The sequence below is a fragment of the Lucilia sericata genome, unplaced genomic scaffold, assembly GCF_015586225.1.
Source record: "Lucilia sericata isolate MDLA Ls3-8-SP2 unplaced genomic scaffold, ASM1558622v1 Contig000522F_arrow, whole genome shotgun sequence".
In the NCBI taxonomy this organism is placed as follows: domain Eukaryota; kingdom Metazoa; phylum Arthropoda; class Insecta; order Diptera; family Calliphoridae; genus Lucilia; species Lucilia sericata.
The window spans coordinates 222323-239878 of record NW_023994534.1 but is presented as its reverse complement, the minus strand read 5'-3'; the positions used below and the strand labels follow the sequence as shown (position 1 = coordinate 239878).

The 17556-nt window shown below is 33.7% G+C and overlaps 1 protein-coding gene across 1 annotated transcript in view; it reads left to right on the top strand.

Annotated features, from left to right (window-relative positions):
- The first annotated feature begins 1275 nt into the window (after positions 1–1275).
- LOC119605820 (rab3 GTPase-activating protein catalytic subunit) overlaps positions 1276–17556 on the top strand; it is a 70039-nt gene continuing 53758 nt past the window's right edge. Inside the window, exons 1-2 of the mRNA XM_037959136.1 lie at positions 1276–2679; positions 2742–2911. Of these exons, the coding sequence (XP_037815064.1) occupies positions 1360–2679; positions 2742–2911 (1490 nt within the window). The 5' untranslated portion in view covers positions 1276–1359. The remainder of the gene's footprint in view (positions 2680–2741; positions 2912–17556) is intronic.

Below are 17556 nucleotides of genomic sequence, written 5' to 3'. Positions count from 1 at the left end.
TTATTGAGTTTATCTGACCAAGTCCATTAAATAGTTGATTTGAACTGACGCTGAAAACATCTGAATCAAAAACGGCAAATGGTAATTTTCTGTTATGACTGAACACAAGCAGTTTTAATTTCTTCGGAAATTGAAATTGAATTGAAAATGAGTTTTATTTTCTGACGAAAAAAATAAAAGTCCTCAAATAATTTTTATTTTAGGACGGAAAAATAAAACTCTTTTTTTAAAAGTTTCATTTGAATTTTTATTTTTAGGTTGAAAAATAACTTTTTCAGGTGGATTTTTATTTTTAAAGTCACAAAATAACTGTTATAAACTGACTTTTTTAATATAACTTATAACTGTTACGGTCCCTGATATTTTTACAATAAATTTGATATCTACTTACATACTTATTTAAAATTGTTTGATATTTATTTAAAAAAATTCCAACAACAAAAATACTAAGTTCCATATCTGAAACTATGATATTAAATTTTACAGAGTTTTAGTTATTTTTTTTAAACACTATAATGGAGGGGGTATTATGCGTTTGTGCTGATGATTGCAACGTCCAAAAATATTGGTACTATACCCACCTTAAAGTATTGACTAAGAATAACTTTCTGAGGCTGTCCATCTGTGTGTCCATATAAATTAAATATATACTATTTAAAGATGTTCTATAGGCTTTATAATTACTGTCATTCTCCAGATTGTACATTCCGATAAATTGGTACATAAAGCGTTAACTCTGTCATTAAGAACCTACTTATATACATATTTGTTGTCAAAATCTTAAGTTCTAAATATCTATAAATATATACATATGTACTTAAAACGATAAAAAAAATTTGTGATAGCAACTGAAATTTTATTTAAATTTTATAAAGAAATATTTTTTGGTGCATATTTATACGTCAATTGTGACCATGAAAGTTTTCGAGGAGTACAATAAGTACAGATGGACTAAATTTAATCAAAAGTTTCCTTAATTGTTCCAAAATAACACGAGTAACTAATTTTATTGAATTGTTTTGAAAATTGTCTCCTATGTAGATTATAAGGTATATATTTTTTTCTAACTGTGCCGCTGATAGGTCTGCAAGGTCTAAATGCAATGCTTAAACTCGAAAACATTTCCTCTTTAAGAATGTTAAAATTTATTCAAATCACACTAACCGTTTGGAACTTTCAACGTTTAATTTTTGTATCACTGTGCAGCGGTTGATTTCATTATTTTCGATTTGTTTTCATTCACCTCCATTTTGACATTTGACGTGTAAACAAAAAACATATGACGGGTAATAATAAAAAATAAACATAATTTTTTTATTTTTGTTCGCAAAGTGTAATTTTTGTGTTTGTGTTTTAATAATGGCCGAGGAAATTGATGATAATGGCTTTTATCGCGAAGATTTTAGTGCTGAATCCGATTGGGAAATATTCAATGCCCAATTGTGTGAGCTATTCCAAAAATGGGAGTTGTCAAACAGTGACTGGGGACGCAAATTTCAGCCAAATGAATTGTTTCAATGCAATTGGAAAATTGACGAGGAACTGTTGGATGTAAAGGGTAACCATGTGGCAGTGGCTTATTATCGAGCCGATTTGAAGCCATTAGAAAGAGGAAAAACTAAGGGAATGATTAGTGGCACCACAGTTAGTGAGACACCCATGCATGAAGACTTACTGTCGCTAAATAATACTTTCGGTCCGGCGGTTTTGGATGAAAAGACCAGACACATACACTGGTTGGCGAGATTTTATGGTCTCAGACGTTTTGTGGTTTTAAATCCACATAGTGAGCAAAATAGTTTTATTACCAAACGTTCCGAATTTAGTTTTTACTTCAGTGCCCTGTCAGTAGTGGCAGGAGAAATTTGTGCCGCTGTACCCATGTTTGTGCAAATCTATGATCAAAAATGGAATTTCTTTTTGGGTCTAGGCATAACCTCTTATATGCGCACTAATTTTGATTTGGTGGCCTTGGAACAACCACCACAGGATTATTGCTATTTATCGGGTTTGCTAGCAATGTTTAAAGAAAAATTGCCCAAACATTGCAAACAGCCAGCTTTGGTATCGGTACGTACAACGTATGCATTGGATACGGTGAAAATACGTGTACCCATGTATGTGCCATTTGGCATGACTCCCCTAGTAGATGAGGATCGTTCGGTTATTAGTCTATCCTATTTTACGGCTTTGCCTCATGGCTATTTCCCCGACTCCCACACAAAAATATTTGCCATTTTCACCTGGCCTGAGTTGACTGACAATATGGTTATTGATTCTGCCATTCAAACACAATTTGTACCAACTAAGGCACCTGGAGGTGCCATACATCAAGTGGTAAATGCCAACTCGTACTTGACTTCATGCATTAAACATTTTCACAATTTAATAACCGCTAAGAATATGCTGGAATCCTATGTGGGCCGTAACTTTACGGGAACATTGTCTCCCTCCGAGTTAGCCAATCCTTTGGAGCAATTAACCAAGCCGCATTTGGGCAAATTCCAGGCCTATCGTCAAATGAAACGTAGCGATGAAAGTGGTCAACAGTCACCGGCTTTAAAAAAACTACCCGGTCCTATGCATGAACATGAACTCAATCAAATGTTGTACTATTTATTTCCCGATTTACATCCCGATGTGGCTTTGTTTCCCTACGAAACCAGTGATTTGTTTAAGGTAAATGTTATTAAAATTTTTAAGTAATTTAATCTCGCTTATGCTGTTTTATTTTTTTTAAGGATCCTCATCGCATTAAATCGGCGGTGGCAGATTCATTGGTTCATCGTTTGAGTTGCTTACTAGCCACCTGTAATGCTCATTTTGGTGGTAAAAGTGGTTTGGCTCAATTATGGGCTACTTTTACCCGAGAATTACGTTTACTTTGGGATTGTTGTATTATCATACCGGGGTAAGTCTGTGTTTATTATAATTTATTAAAATATTTTTCATATTCATAGCAAAACTGAGGTTTTAATGTTGCAAATTTATAAAATATTTTTTCAAAAAACTTAATTAAAATTATACCAAAATTGAGTTCAAAATTGAACCTAATCTGGAATTTTCTTCGGCATTTAATTTGGGTAAAAAACGAGTCACACATTTTTCTTTAATATTTCTTAAATTTTATTTCTTGAATTTTTTTGTTGAGTCAATAATTTTTGGAATGATCATCGAAAATGATTTCTATAAAACTATAACTAAAACTGAACTAGAACTGAACTAGAACTGAACTAGAACTGAACTAGAACTGAACTAGAACTGAACTAGAACTGAACTAGAACTGAACTAGAACAGAACTAGAACTGAACTAGAACTGAACTAGAACTGAACTAGAACTGAACTAGAACTGAACTGGAACTGAACTAGAACTGAACTAGAACTGAACTAGAACTGAACTAGAACTGAACTAGAACTGAACTAGAACTGAACTAGAACTGAACTAGAACTGAACTAGAACTGAACTAGAACTGAACTAGAACTGAACTAGAACTGAACTAGAACTGAACTAGAACTGAACTAGAACTGAACTAGAACTGAACTAGAACTGAACTAGAACTGAACTAGAACTGAACTAGAACTGAACTAGAACTGAACTAGAACTGAACTAGAACTGAACTAGAACTGAACTAGAACTGAACTAGAACTGAACTAGAACTGAACTAGAACTGAACTAGAACTGAACTGGAACTGAACTAGAACTGAACTAGAACTGAACTAGAACAGAACTAGAACTGAACTAGAACTGAACTAGAACTGAACTAGAACTGAACTAGAACTGAACTGGAACTGAACTAGAACTGAACTAGAACTGAACTAGAACTGAACTAGAACTGAACTAGAACTGAACTAGAACTGAACTAGAACTGAACTAGAACTGAACTAGAACTGAACTAGAACTGAACTAGAACTGAACAAGAACTAAATTAGAATTAGAACTTACCTTTATGAATGCCCTACAATAAAACGTCTCTAACTAGAACTCTAACTCTGAACTGGAACTAGAACTGAACTAGAAATAGAACTGAACTAGAACTGAACTAGAACTGAACTAGAACTGAACTAGAACTGAACTAGAACTGAACTAGAACTGAACTAGAACTGAACTAGAACTGAACTAGAACTGAACTAGAACTGAACTAGAACTGAACTAGAACTGAACTAGAACTCAACTAGATCTGAACTAGAACTGAACTAGAACTGAACTAGAACTGAACTAGAACTGAACTAGAACTGAACTAGAACTGAACTAGAACTGAACTAGAACTGAACTAGAACTGAACTAGAACTGAACTAGAACTGAAGTAGAACTGAACTAGAACTGAACTAGAACTGAACTAGAACTGAACTAGAACTGAACGAGAACTGAACTGAACTAGAACTGAACTAGAACTGAACTAGAACTGAACTAGAACTGAACTAGAACTGAACTAGAACTGAACTAGAACTGAACTAGAACTGAACTAGAACTGAACTAGAACTGAACTAGAACTGAACTAGAACTGAACTAGAACTGAACTAGAACTGAACTAGAACTGAACTAGAACTGAACTAGAACTGAACTAGAACTAGAACTGAACTAGAACTGAACTAGAACTGAACTGAACTAGAACTGAACTGAACTAGAACTGAACTAGAACTGAACTAGAACTGAACTAGAACTGAACTAGAACTGAAAGAACTAGAACTGAACTAGAACTGAACTAGAACTGAACTAGAACTGAACTAGAACTGAACTTGAACTAGAGCTGTATTGATTGAGAACTTACCTTTGTAAATGTCCTACAATAAAACGTCTCTCACTCTCTCATCCCTCAACTTTTTTTTTAACAAAAATATGCAATTTTATTTGGCAAAAATGTTGAAATGTTTGTGTACTTTACAATAATAATGCAATTCAATACATACATAACCCAAAAAAAAGGACTTACAAATACAAACAATACTTATGGCTAATTATAAATATTTTCTAGTGAATTTTTCTATATGATTTATGATTGTGTTTATTTTTTTACTATTATTATATACTTACTTACATAATAAATATATATTTTTGAACAAATTACCCATATGCGCTAATTATGTATTCACAAACTTATTAAATATTTGTTTTCGTTAAGTGCGCCTCTAAATCTATAAAAAATGTTTAATGAATTATTTTAATTTTATTCATATTAATAATGAACATACTATAAGTAATATGTATGTATTTATAATTAAGTTTTGACTTTATGTACAATAATAATTGTGTAGTTCTTTCTACTCTCTAGAATCTAGATTGTAATGTTGTGTGTATGAAGCCACTAATGTTAATGCCTACTGTACACAATTTTATTTATTTTGCTAATTAAATATTTTTGTTTTTTTTTTGTGTATAATATTATTATTTGCTATTTTTATTGCTAGTGTTTTAATATCAAGGATTATTTTCTAATGGACACTTGAGTGTTTATTTGCAAAAAAAAATCCTTGAATGTGTAATAATGTATGTTTTGATAATGGTGTTTTGTGTTAAGGCAGTTTATTATCTCAATATATATGTATGTTTTTTTTGGTTTTGTATCATGACTTTTAGAAATATTTGCTAATTTTAAGATACTACTTATATTAAAAAGTTTTGTGTATAACAAATTTCAATTGATATTCAGTTTTATGGGGAAATACTTCAGTACATCTTATCACCTGAACTTGCTTTAATGTTTCAGTCAAAATATTCTGCTATTCTAACGCACTATTATTTTGTATACAGCTAAATACCGTTAACTTGTCTGCAACAAGTTGATATGCAAACTGAAGGCCTGTAATCGGTCATTTGCTGTTTCCTACTTTAAAAGTGTAAACCGTTATCTACGAACATCTCATTGAGATAAACCAGTAGTTTTACGGTTTACCTATCTAAACTCACAATACAACCACAAGGATTGGAAGTTATCCTTATAGGGACGGTTTTCATGGTAAATTATACAATTTCTTCACGGCTCGAAATGTGCTGCTATGCACTTGAACAAATAAGTTAAATCAATCTTGACGTCGTAGTCGATGATGCTTAAATTCAAGCTTTCACAGTCCTCAGCTCAGCCATTGATAAGGACCACTTGGGATATGGATAAAAAGCCATTTGAGAAACATTTAAAGCTGCCAAAATGCTGTTGTTGTTACAAACTGTATGCGAATAACCTCGCAACACCACCTACATAAGGAAACGAAGGTCCTCATACCTGACGCCTGAATGCAGTCTGAAAGTCCTGTACTTGGAAGTCGCCCAGCGCTGATAGCGGAAAAATAAGAAAACCTACCGCGCAAAATAAAACTTACCATACAAAACAAGAGTTGCTCAGATACAGGGTCCTTATGGTACTCAACTATTCAGCTAACCCTTCTTCACTTTGTCCAATGGTTTTATGGACCCTGTAGAAGTAGCACAATTCTTAGGTCTAGAACACAATGCAGAACCCCCGTCTTAGATAATTGTATAGTCTCAGCAGTTATAACAAGAGCAAATAGCGGGCAACAACTATATACGCACGACTTCTGAAGATGCAGAGGCAAGACTTTAAGTAGAAACGTAAAATAGCCCTAATCAAATCTGGAAACTAAGTGAACCATGTATGTCAAATCTCATCAGCAATCCTAAAGAAAGTCGTTTGCCTTCTTCTCCCTACACTAAATCATACCGAACAGTGGCTGGCTCATTATCAGCATAGCTTTTGCAAACTGCGGAGAGATAGTTAATCCTATATCTTTGAGGGAATACATCTACTTTCCTTAACCCAACCTTCGAAGATATGAATTCTCGAGTTTAGAGACAGATGCTAAGAAAATGTTGAACTCAACAAGAGGATCAAAATACGAGATTATGTTGCCTCTTTTGTTCACTTTCTAAAGCTAAAAAAACTACGTGAGCCAGGAAAGCCTAATCTCAATATCACTCGCGAAGACAATCGTAGTTTTTCTTTTCCTCACACGGAATGGCACCGAACAGTCATCACCATATGTGAATCTATATACATATCTTCCTTCCTTAATCCAACTTTCGGAAGAGATGAATCGTCAAGTTTAGAGTCAACTGAAATAAAAATGTTTTATTAAATGTTGACTCTTTTGGTCAATTTCTAAAGTTAACAACGAGTCGTTGTTCATGTCACCAGGTTTTCGCAAACTTCTGAACATTAGTTCTGATATGACTTTGAGGATGTGTCTGCCATCCTTATCAACTTTCGTAATATGTAGATTAATAGCCCAGTTTAGAGGCAGAAGCTCAAAACATCGTGGGGATCCTATGCATATAATTCACTACACTATCAGAACTTTCAATATTTTGTGCAATGAGTCCTTTATATATTATATTCGGAATAGTTTCCAACCAACTTAAACAAAATTTGAACTTCTGAATGTTATTGTTGTGAATTTAGAAATTCTTTATAAGAAAAGTCCGGAGAGAGCAAAAGTGAAAGCTCTCAAAACAATTAGTTTGTGGGAGAGGTTGAGAAAACTTTATTTTGCTAGGAAATATCGAATATTCGTTAGAAGTAGTAACTCACTGCCCGAGATCCCAGGGAGATGACACTCAGGATATATATAACCATTAATAACTTTCACTCTAGAATTCATTTGAGAGACTCACACCTTAAACCTGATATGTGGGAAATTATTATCAATTGAATCCATAATTTGGGTTCCTTGGACGAATCTGTTTCGTAAAATGCCGACACTATTTTCATGTTGAAATTTACGCAAGTGAAACTTAAACTCGAGACTCAATCTTAAGACTTAATTATTTAAGATGATAAGATCGAAATGTATTCCCAATTGCATTCACCCCCTGTCTCAATTTTAACGACATTATGTCGAATTCTTTTGGGTACCTTGGACAAATATGTTTGGAATTCCCCTGGCTGTCCACTATTTACTAATATTCAAAACAATCTGGCTAGTTGTTTTACGGAAAAGTACTTTGGCACTATTGTTCCTTAATCAAAATTCCACGAGGCTTCTTATAGGTATGCTTACGGGGCACTGTATGATTAAACGCATACCAGAACGCATGGGCTTCCTTGCACGAATCTGTTATCAATTCCCCTGACTGTGGTCTCAACCATAATTAAATAATGACCGTAGAAATCGGAACTTTGGTGGATCACTACAACCAGTTAATCAAAACGCTCTGGTCAGGTGTTCAACGGAAATATACCTTGGACGCATGTCAGATCATATGGGCTACCTACGTAACAGTTAATGCACAAGTTGTTTAGACCAAGAAGACTAGAAACCGGTACCCTTTGTAGGAGACTACCACGCTCTACAAGAGCGCATACTGATATATCTTGGCACAAGCCCCCTTCATGATCTGCATAGCCTCTAGGATGTGTTACTAATGAATCTAATAAAATTTGTCGGAAGTATCGAATGATTCTCTATAGGACAATAGGAATAAAAAAACGAAATTAGGCAGTAATCATATTAAGGGTATCACAATGGGTCAAATGGCCATCGAATGCTAACCTTTGAAGATTACTTCCTTAATAAGAGTATTGATGGACCTGTAATCATTTTAAAAAGAGAAGTACTGTCCTTTAGATTTAACAAATCAGAGTACCGTTAACGATAATAACAAGATGTGCAGTATGATTCTTATTGAGTAGTGAGTAAGGGTTTACAATTTGGAATATTTGAAAAAGCTTTAAGTTATTTAGAATCGATGTCTATTGGCAAACTATCTTAACAATTGGAATGATACAGGGTTATGAAGTGACCGAAATTATGGAAACAGCTGTGAATTTTGTATTTGATTAAATTAATGATATAAACTTGTAGAAATGAATGTCGAAGTGCTTTACGTGAACACCTGCCGTGTTGGCCTATTTCACGGTGGCATTTTTCTACCACTGGGTGAGCTTCTGTGACGACTCACCACCACCCCTTTGTGTATCTTACACGCAGGTGGCAATTTTTTTATATGGCTGTACCGGTCCATGTACAAGCTCTTCGCTCAAGTACTTCAGCTAACTAATCTCTGACCATTGCTCTCCCGTTGTTTAACTTCCGAGATGCAAACACATTACTTCCGTTTACAACCACGCAGATGAGATGGCCAACAGCAGCTAGAGACGTAACCGGTAGACCGAAGTACGAATCCATCAAATAAGCCGAGGACTTTGTTCTTATTCACAGAGAAATCTGGAAAGGAAAATTGAATGGTATCACTTGTATAAGATACATTTCATCCATCACCATTCAATCCTGCACACTTCTCATTCATCCGACACACTCATAAGAGAACAATATTCGACAGACTCACTTTAGGTATACGTGAATTGACATCAGCTTGTAGTCCCTGCAGACTAGAGGTACTGGTAGCACCTCTTTTCCCCGGGATTGCAATCACACCAAGATAGGGTCTTTCATCAAGGTAACGTTCCCCCGGTGGGGGGAATAAACTAGTACATTGTCAATTGGCCGTTTAGTGACCTATGTTATGCGAATAATCCAGAAACGATCTACACAATTAAGACTTATTCATTCATCAGATAGAACCAAAAGACAGCAACAAAGTCTAAACTACTGCGAAGATGTCCTGATTTAAGAGAAACTTTGGACACCAGCTAAGTCTACTGCATAAGAAAAAACTGAATTTCAATTGAAAAATATTTGTTTTTTTTTATAATTTAACTTGATTTAATATTAATTTGTTTTTACTTTTTAAACATTAATTAATTGCTCCCTTTTGCTATTTAAAATATATATATTTTTGCTCTTTTTTTGCTGATTTAAATATGTTTTGTTGTGTTTAACACTTAATTTAGAAATGTTCTTTTTTTTGTTTGTGTTCGTTTCTCTTTATGTAATGCTTATTTAATTAATTCTATACTAATATATAAGCCTAATTAATTAGCTTAAATAATAACTATTATAATAATTTATTTTTTTTTGTCACTAAATCTAAATTTTGCATTTAATATCAATGACAAGCACAATTGTTTATTTTTTTATTTGTTTTATATTTTATGTTAATTTTTTTACTACAAAATGTTTATTTTTTTTTAATTTATTATGTGTTTCTTGTCATGATATTAAATATTTGTTAACTGTCAACTGTGTTTTTGTTGTTTGTTTTTTAATTTTTTTTGTTTATGCTTAAAAAAAAACTTGTTATTAAATTGTTTTTAAAACGTTTTGTGGCGGCGGCATATTGAGTTTCCTTAATTAGTTTTTATCAATTTTTTTCCTCTATATATTACAATGAAACCTCTTATACTCCCTTTTTTTAATGCTTTCAAAATTTTGCCCATTTAAGCGTGCAATTTGCTTACATATTTTTTTGTAATTTTAATTTGCTTTAAATAACCGCTTTTAAATATTTAAATTAAAACTTATTGCTAGTTTTTTTTTAATACTATTTATATTTGCTATTTAAGACTACTTACTAAGTTAGCTTTTGTAGAAGTATATTCTGTTAAAAGTTAGTTAGTTTAATATAGAATTTTAAAGCTTAGTTCAAATAATAAATTTTTGGGAAAAAAGCTATTTTCAAATCAAACTTTCTGCCCTTTATTAGTTAGGCCTAAGAGTAACGTAATTCAAAGTTTAAACAGTTTTTTTATAACAATTTCTTTTAAATTATATTTACAAAATTAAGCTATTTATAACGATTTGATAGAAATATTACTATTTGTAGGTTAATCTACCATAAAAGTTCCACTTCACCACATTTTGCTTGATTTTTTTTCGAACTTTTATCCCTTTTAAACAAATCAAAAAGTTCGGAAATCAAAAATGTGTTTTCACTGTAGGTTTAGATAGTAATGCGTATAAAATTCTGTGTATTAGTCTTCGTTCGCTAAAGCATTGCGTGATAACCGCTTGAAACTTTTGTACGTGGCGGGATTACTTGATCAGGATCATATTCTATGCGAAATTTCCGATCGTAAGACAATGATTTTAAATTCTGGGACAACAGCCATAACTGGCACTAATACCCATGTCTACTGTACATATTTATATTGCTGACATGGACATGAAAAGATTCTTCTTCCCCGACAAATGTAGTGTCTGAATTGATATGGAATCATGTCGATTATGGGTCTTTATATGATACGGAGCATTGATGCCTAGTCGTAGAATGTTTACAATAAGGTTGTGTTGGGTACCAGGACACTGCAATGCAAGACAAGGTTCGAATCTTGACCTAAACAGAAGGGGCAGAAGGGTAAAGCCACCTATCTGTTTCTGAAATATTCAAAAAGGTTTCATCAAGAGAATTAGACTTTATTAGAGGTTATAGCGAGCGTTCTGATCCTTATAATTATTTCTGGATCTGAATCATTACGGACGATAAAAAATGGATCCATTATGTCCACCCGAAGATCAAGATAACTTATGTGAAACCCAGCCAAACAGCTGAATCAATGTCAAGGCCGAATATCCTTGGCGTCAAGGTTAGGCTCTGTATTTGATGGGTAGAGACAGATAATTTCTATTATAAGCTGCTAAAATCGGTCCAGATGATCACTAGAACTTTACCGAACATAATTGATTCTTTTAAAAGGGTTTATTGGATCGGACATGATAATACTAGGTCACGTTAAAACTATTATGAAAAGAGTGGTTGGGAACTTTTGTCTCACATGCCTTATAGTCCAAACCTCAACATGTTTGACTATTGAAAGTTCTCATTGAAATACTCTTTACTTCGAAACAGAGTATCCGAAATAAGTTTGATTCGTTCTCCTGGTATAGATGTGTTAGTCTTGTCGAGACTATAAACTGAAGGAGTCATTCCTTGGAGTCTTGATTCGTGGTCTATCCTGAGGACTACATAATCTGGTACTACGGTAGTCGGTGGTCGAATACCCAAGTACCTAGTTGTGTGGTATGCTAGAGTTGAATAGATCTTTGTCATGATATGTTCCGGATTTACTTTACCAGACTTATCGCATTGTGTCCGTTGTGAGTAAGAACGAAGTATTGGCTGTAGATGTAGATCGTACTTCGGTCTACAAAAACAGATGCCATTCCACCAGTGTGGTTGAGGATTGTTGTCGAGGAATGGTTCAGATAGGATCTGAAGATTTGCCGGACAGGAAGTAACGAGTCTGCAATTGCCAGATATTAGATATTTCAAGTGCGCGTGTTCTGCAAGTCACAAAAGTCGGTAGTGGACAGACTCCAACTCACGTTGTGGCTGAAAAACTACCACCGTGCAAAGGGCTACACATTATGATCACACGTAACGCTCTCGGACCTCGGTTCTATTTTATTCTTGCTATATTAATCGGTTCACATGCCTGTTAAACTGAAGAGCTTAAGGGATGTTGAAGAAATTAAATATTATGTGAGAAGTTTCCTTAAAATGAATAAGTCCGAAGTTAGTATAATGGTACCTATTTACTGTCGCAACTATAGAAAATTGGAACAACAGATTCAAACAAAAGTCGAGCATGCAGAGAGGATAGTGAAACACTGGAAAATTTTCGAAATAGCTTGGGAGCAATGATATTCCTGATATTATTTCCCTTAGAAACACAAAATTCTAAGAAAAAAAGTCCAGGAAACTGAATTTCTGAACGTTGGACGTTAATTTCATATATATAGATTTTCCACCAACATTATTGATGAATAGGAGCGCACAACAGGAAAGTTTATGAGGCTCGGCCAACCAGTTGAATAAACCAAAGTTGAATATATATGGCACCAACGTAATGTTCTGTATGTTGTACATTCGCTAGAGTTGCCTATGTTGTGAGCTGCTGATAACGAACCGGAAGAATATATGGGCATTTCCACCGAAAAGTATATTTTTTGTCACATCACGTCACGCACATTAATTGACAATATCTTAAGACCATTCCTTTTGATTGGCCCTTACTTTATCCCATGTATAAAGCTATTAGAGCTCTACATAAAAATATAAATAATTTAAATATATATGATGTGACAAAAGTAGACTTTTCGGTGGAAATGCCCATATGTGAGTTGTAACGAATACAATTGATTTGTTTGATGCGAACAGTGGCCAGACATGAAGCCGTAATATTACTTTCGAACTTTTTTAAAAAGGAGTTCACAACAGGTCCGATAGCGGCCTAGCTGTAATTTTTGGGATCTGATGTAATATAGTACATGCTCCTTTCAACTTAACCTTACCTAAACGAGGGTAGTTAAAACTGATTCGAATATAAGACAACGGTTATTAGGACATTAAACTTATTTCGATATTTCGAAATGACTACTATTTGCTGCATCATATCAACTACGACTACATTGCTATAGCATGTTTTATACATATTTCCATACAATTCCTTGTTTTTCATTAATATCTTGTATCTTTTTTTTTTTTAATTTCTTCTGCAGTTTCTTGTTACAATATTTTATGTATTTCATTTCAAATCCACTTGAGATTTCGCTAACGAAAAGTTTTTGTATAATATTTTCTGTTCCTTCAGAAGTAACATAAATATATATTTCTGTAAATTTCCAAATATTTTACTAAATTTATTACTTATGCTTTGGGTGTTATAGTTTCTTTTTTTTTATGTAATTATTTTACAAATTGTTTTTTATATTCATTCATTCACTCATCCGCCCAAAAAAAGTTCTAACATAAAACCACAATGCATATTGTAGAAAAAATATATATTACTTTTTGATAGCACAGTGTTGCCGCTGTTTTTTTTTACGCAACACAACCAACAAGCAGCCCTTCATTTATGGCTGCAAGTTTGAAATGGAAATTTATTTGTTTAAATTAAAACTTTATTTTTATTTCTATGTGTGTGAGAGATGCGTTTAGTTTTTCCCAACTACAAAAAAAGCAATCGAAAAAAATCCTAAAGGAATGTTGCATGTTTATAATGACTATTTGCTATAGTTTTTTTTTGGGGGAAGGTTTTAGTTTTTGGTGTAAACTTATAGAATTTTTTTGTTTTTGGTTTTTGCTGTTTAGTGTCTAAAATGTTTTCTAAATTGCACAGACATTAATTTTTATATAAATAAAAGAAAAATAAAAAAACGAAAAGTGTGATGAAAAGTTTTAATGTTTTTTTACTACTTTGCGTGGCATTTTACTAGGATTTACTAGGGTGGAATTACTATAAATTTATATTGTAGTCTCTAATTGTTACTTATGATAGTTTTAAAGTTGGAGTTTTTTTTGGAAAAATATAAAATTTTGGTGATTTTTTTGCACAAGTTTAAGAAATCTAAGAGAAAAGTAAAAATTTTTATAATTCTTTAGAACTAAAATATTATTATGAAGTTAAATTAAAACATATTAAATAAAACTTTAAATAGAAAAGGAGAGCGTATAAATGTCAAACGTTTTTGGTCCTTCAAACCTGAAAAGCTTAGTTTGAGCTGTGATCGTAAATAACGGGTCTATAAAATTAGGGATTCACGATAGCTGGAGTTTCTTTTATACAAGGTTTGTGCCTAATCCAATGGAATAAAAGAGAAAGAAAGAAATATGGGGGGCCAGCTAAATGAACACCAAAACCAAATATTTGTTGCGCCAATTTAAATCTTTATTTTGTGCGAACGATCGAGTCCCCTCTATTGTGAGTTGCTGAAATCAAGTCTGAAGATCACATGGTATTTAAAGCGAACATTGGCCAGACATTAAGCCGTAATATTTCTTCATAACAATAATCGTTCTTATGTTGCTAGACCACATTAAACGATTTTGTTAAATAGTAGTTAAAAAGATCACCCTAATATGGGGTCTATAACTTTACAATGCGGGATTTATGATAGATGGAGTTTCTTTTACACAAGGTTGGTGTCTGATCTAATGGAATGAAAGAAATTTTAGGATGGATCAAGTAGCTAAATGAACAACAAAACAAAATATCCGTTATGCCAATTAAAATCTATATTTTGTGCGACCGAATAGAGTCCCCTCTATTGTAAGCTGCTGATATCAAGCCAGAAGATCACATGGGAACTGTGTTCGCTTTAAACACAGTTCCCATGTGATCTTTGGCTAGACATTAAGCCGTAATATTTCTTCATAATAATGATCGACCTTATGTTGCAAGATAATTTTAAACGATTTTGTTAAATAGTAGTTGGAATGATTTGTCACCCCAGCTGTTAGCTGTTAGACCAAATCTCACCCTATCTGACTAATAATTGTTTTGGATCGATGATCGAAGCTTTAACTGCAGTACGTTTCATTTTAGCGTAGGGTATCCAACATGAATTCATATCTTGATTAAAAAATGAAAAAAAGTGAAATAATGTTTCACAATAAGCGTCCAAAATTTGCCTAAAATATCGCAATTACAGTTTGTATCCACGACGTAGTACTTAAGCGTTTTTCAATCAGTGTTTTTCTGAGAGATGTAGTATCTGGAATAACACTGCTTCCAAGATATTTGGATCTAATTTCGACAAAACTTTGGCATTGATAGGGAAATTGGTCCAGCGTTTCTCTGATATCTCAATATCTAGTCTTTGATCAATGTGATCCACACTTAAAGAACTTTATTCGAGACCGAAACTAAATAATAAGGGCATTCATGAAACACGTGAGTAGACTTGCACATTTGCACTAATGGTTATCAGGGCCCAAATTATGGCATACGATATCGATCGAAATCTCCATTTAGATTCTATTGAGATTTCGATTGATATCGTATGCCGTAATTTGGGCCCTGTATTATTTAGAAGGAAAATTTTGTTTAAAATGATTAGTTCAAATCTAAAATGTTGCTTTCATTGGTATACGCATGTGTCTTTGGATCTACACTCTTAATACACGGCTAAGAAAACGTTTTTCGAATAGTAATTAAGGAATGAACTTTCTTCCGAAGTTTTTATTTCATCTGTGGTTATCCACTCTGATCTTAATCTACAATGTGAGGAAGCGGCACAATCAGTCGAAATCTAAAATCATTCTACCGAATACAGAAATTGAATCATTTCTGCTTGTAATGAAGTGTTATAGAAGATCTTGGCAATATAACAGATCAGCACTGCAACAATGCAGAATCTTTCAGCCTGAAGTATGAACTAATAAGAGACCTTCATACAGAAGAGGGCGCACGAAATCCAAAACTACATTATTTTATACTGGTTACAATTGTAAACCTATTTGCCTATTGTCATGTTTATTAAAACTATTTGAGTATCTTGGAGTTTTTCCAAGCATTATACCAGATCACCAATTCGTATTCCGCGATCAACACGCAATAATTGAGCAATAACATCGGATTAACAACGCTCCCAAGATATTATGATCTAATTTCGAACGTCTTAGCTGTTGGAGAACTAACAATGGTCTTGGTGTTAAGCCGGGAAAACTAAATTTATTCTGTTTTTGAAAATATACAAGATTGGTCCTTTCCCGTCGCCCCCCCCTCTGGAGCAATGTAATAAATATTTTGGCGTCGTTCTGGATTCTAAACTTTCATGGAATCTTAAGTGAAAGCTTCATATACTTCAAAGCAGGATATACTGTAACATTAACCCTAAGACTACTAAGTGGCTTTTTTAGGTCAGAACGCCCATTTTGATTGACTCTGAAATAGGTAGTTTGACTTAACGCTGCGGTCAGTTGGAAGTCTTATAATGCAACTATCACTTTCCCACTGTACTTCCTGACAAGAGTTTTACGGCTTGAATAACGAACGATTCATTTCATTCAGTAAAAAGAAATGCCCGAAATCTATACTGAACCTTAACGGGCAAAGGGTCCGACTTTTCAATTTCATCTTATAGGCAGAGATTTCAGCTAAATGAGTGCGGTAAACATTAACCCCAAGACTATTAAATGGCTTTTTTAGGTCAGAACGCCCATTTTGATTGACTCTGTAATAGGTAGTTTGACTCAACGTTGTGGCCATCTGGAAGTCTTATAATGCAACTATTGCTTTCCCACTGTACTTCCTGACAAGAGTTTTACGGCTTGAATAACGAACGATTCATTTCATTCAGTAAAAAGAATTGCTCGAAATCTATACTGAATTCCTTAACGGGCAAAGGGTCAGACTTTTCAATGTCATCTTTTTAAGGCAGAGATTTCAGCTAAATGAGTGCGGTAAACATTAACCCCAAGACTATTAAATGACTTTTTTTAGGTCAGAACCCCCATTTTGATTGACTCTGTAATAGGTAGTTTGACTCAACGCTATGGGCATCTGGAAGTCTTATAATTCAACTATTGCTTTCCCACTGTACTTCCTGACAAGAGTTTTACGGCTTGGATAACGAACGATTCATTTCATTTAGTAAACAGAATAGCTCGAAATATATACTGAATTCCTTAACGGTCAAAGGGTCAGACTTTTCAATGTCATCTTATAGGCAAGAATTTCAACTAAATGAGAGCGGTAAACTGATACCATGAATATACAGCACGGATATCTGAATCTATACTGATAGCAAACACGATAGTTAATCTTTATCTAGTATCTACATGACATCCAGAAAACAACGAATACTATTAAAGTTGTGACTACGAGGCCAACCATTCTATCGGGTATTAGGACTGTGAGCCTGGGCAGTCCGTCACTGCACGGTATAACGGATCTATCTAGAGAATTGACATTAATAATATAG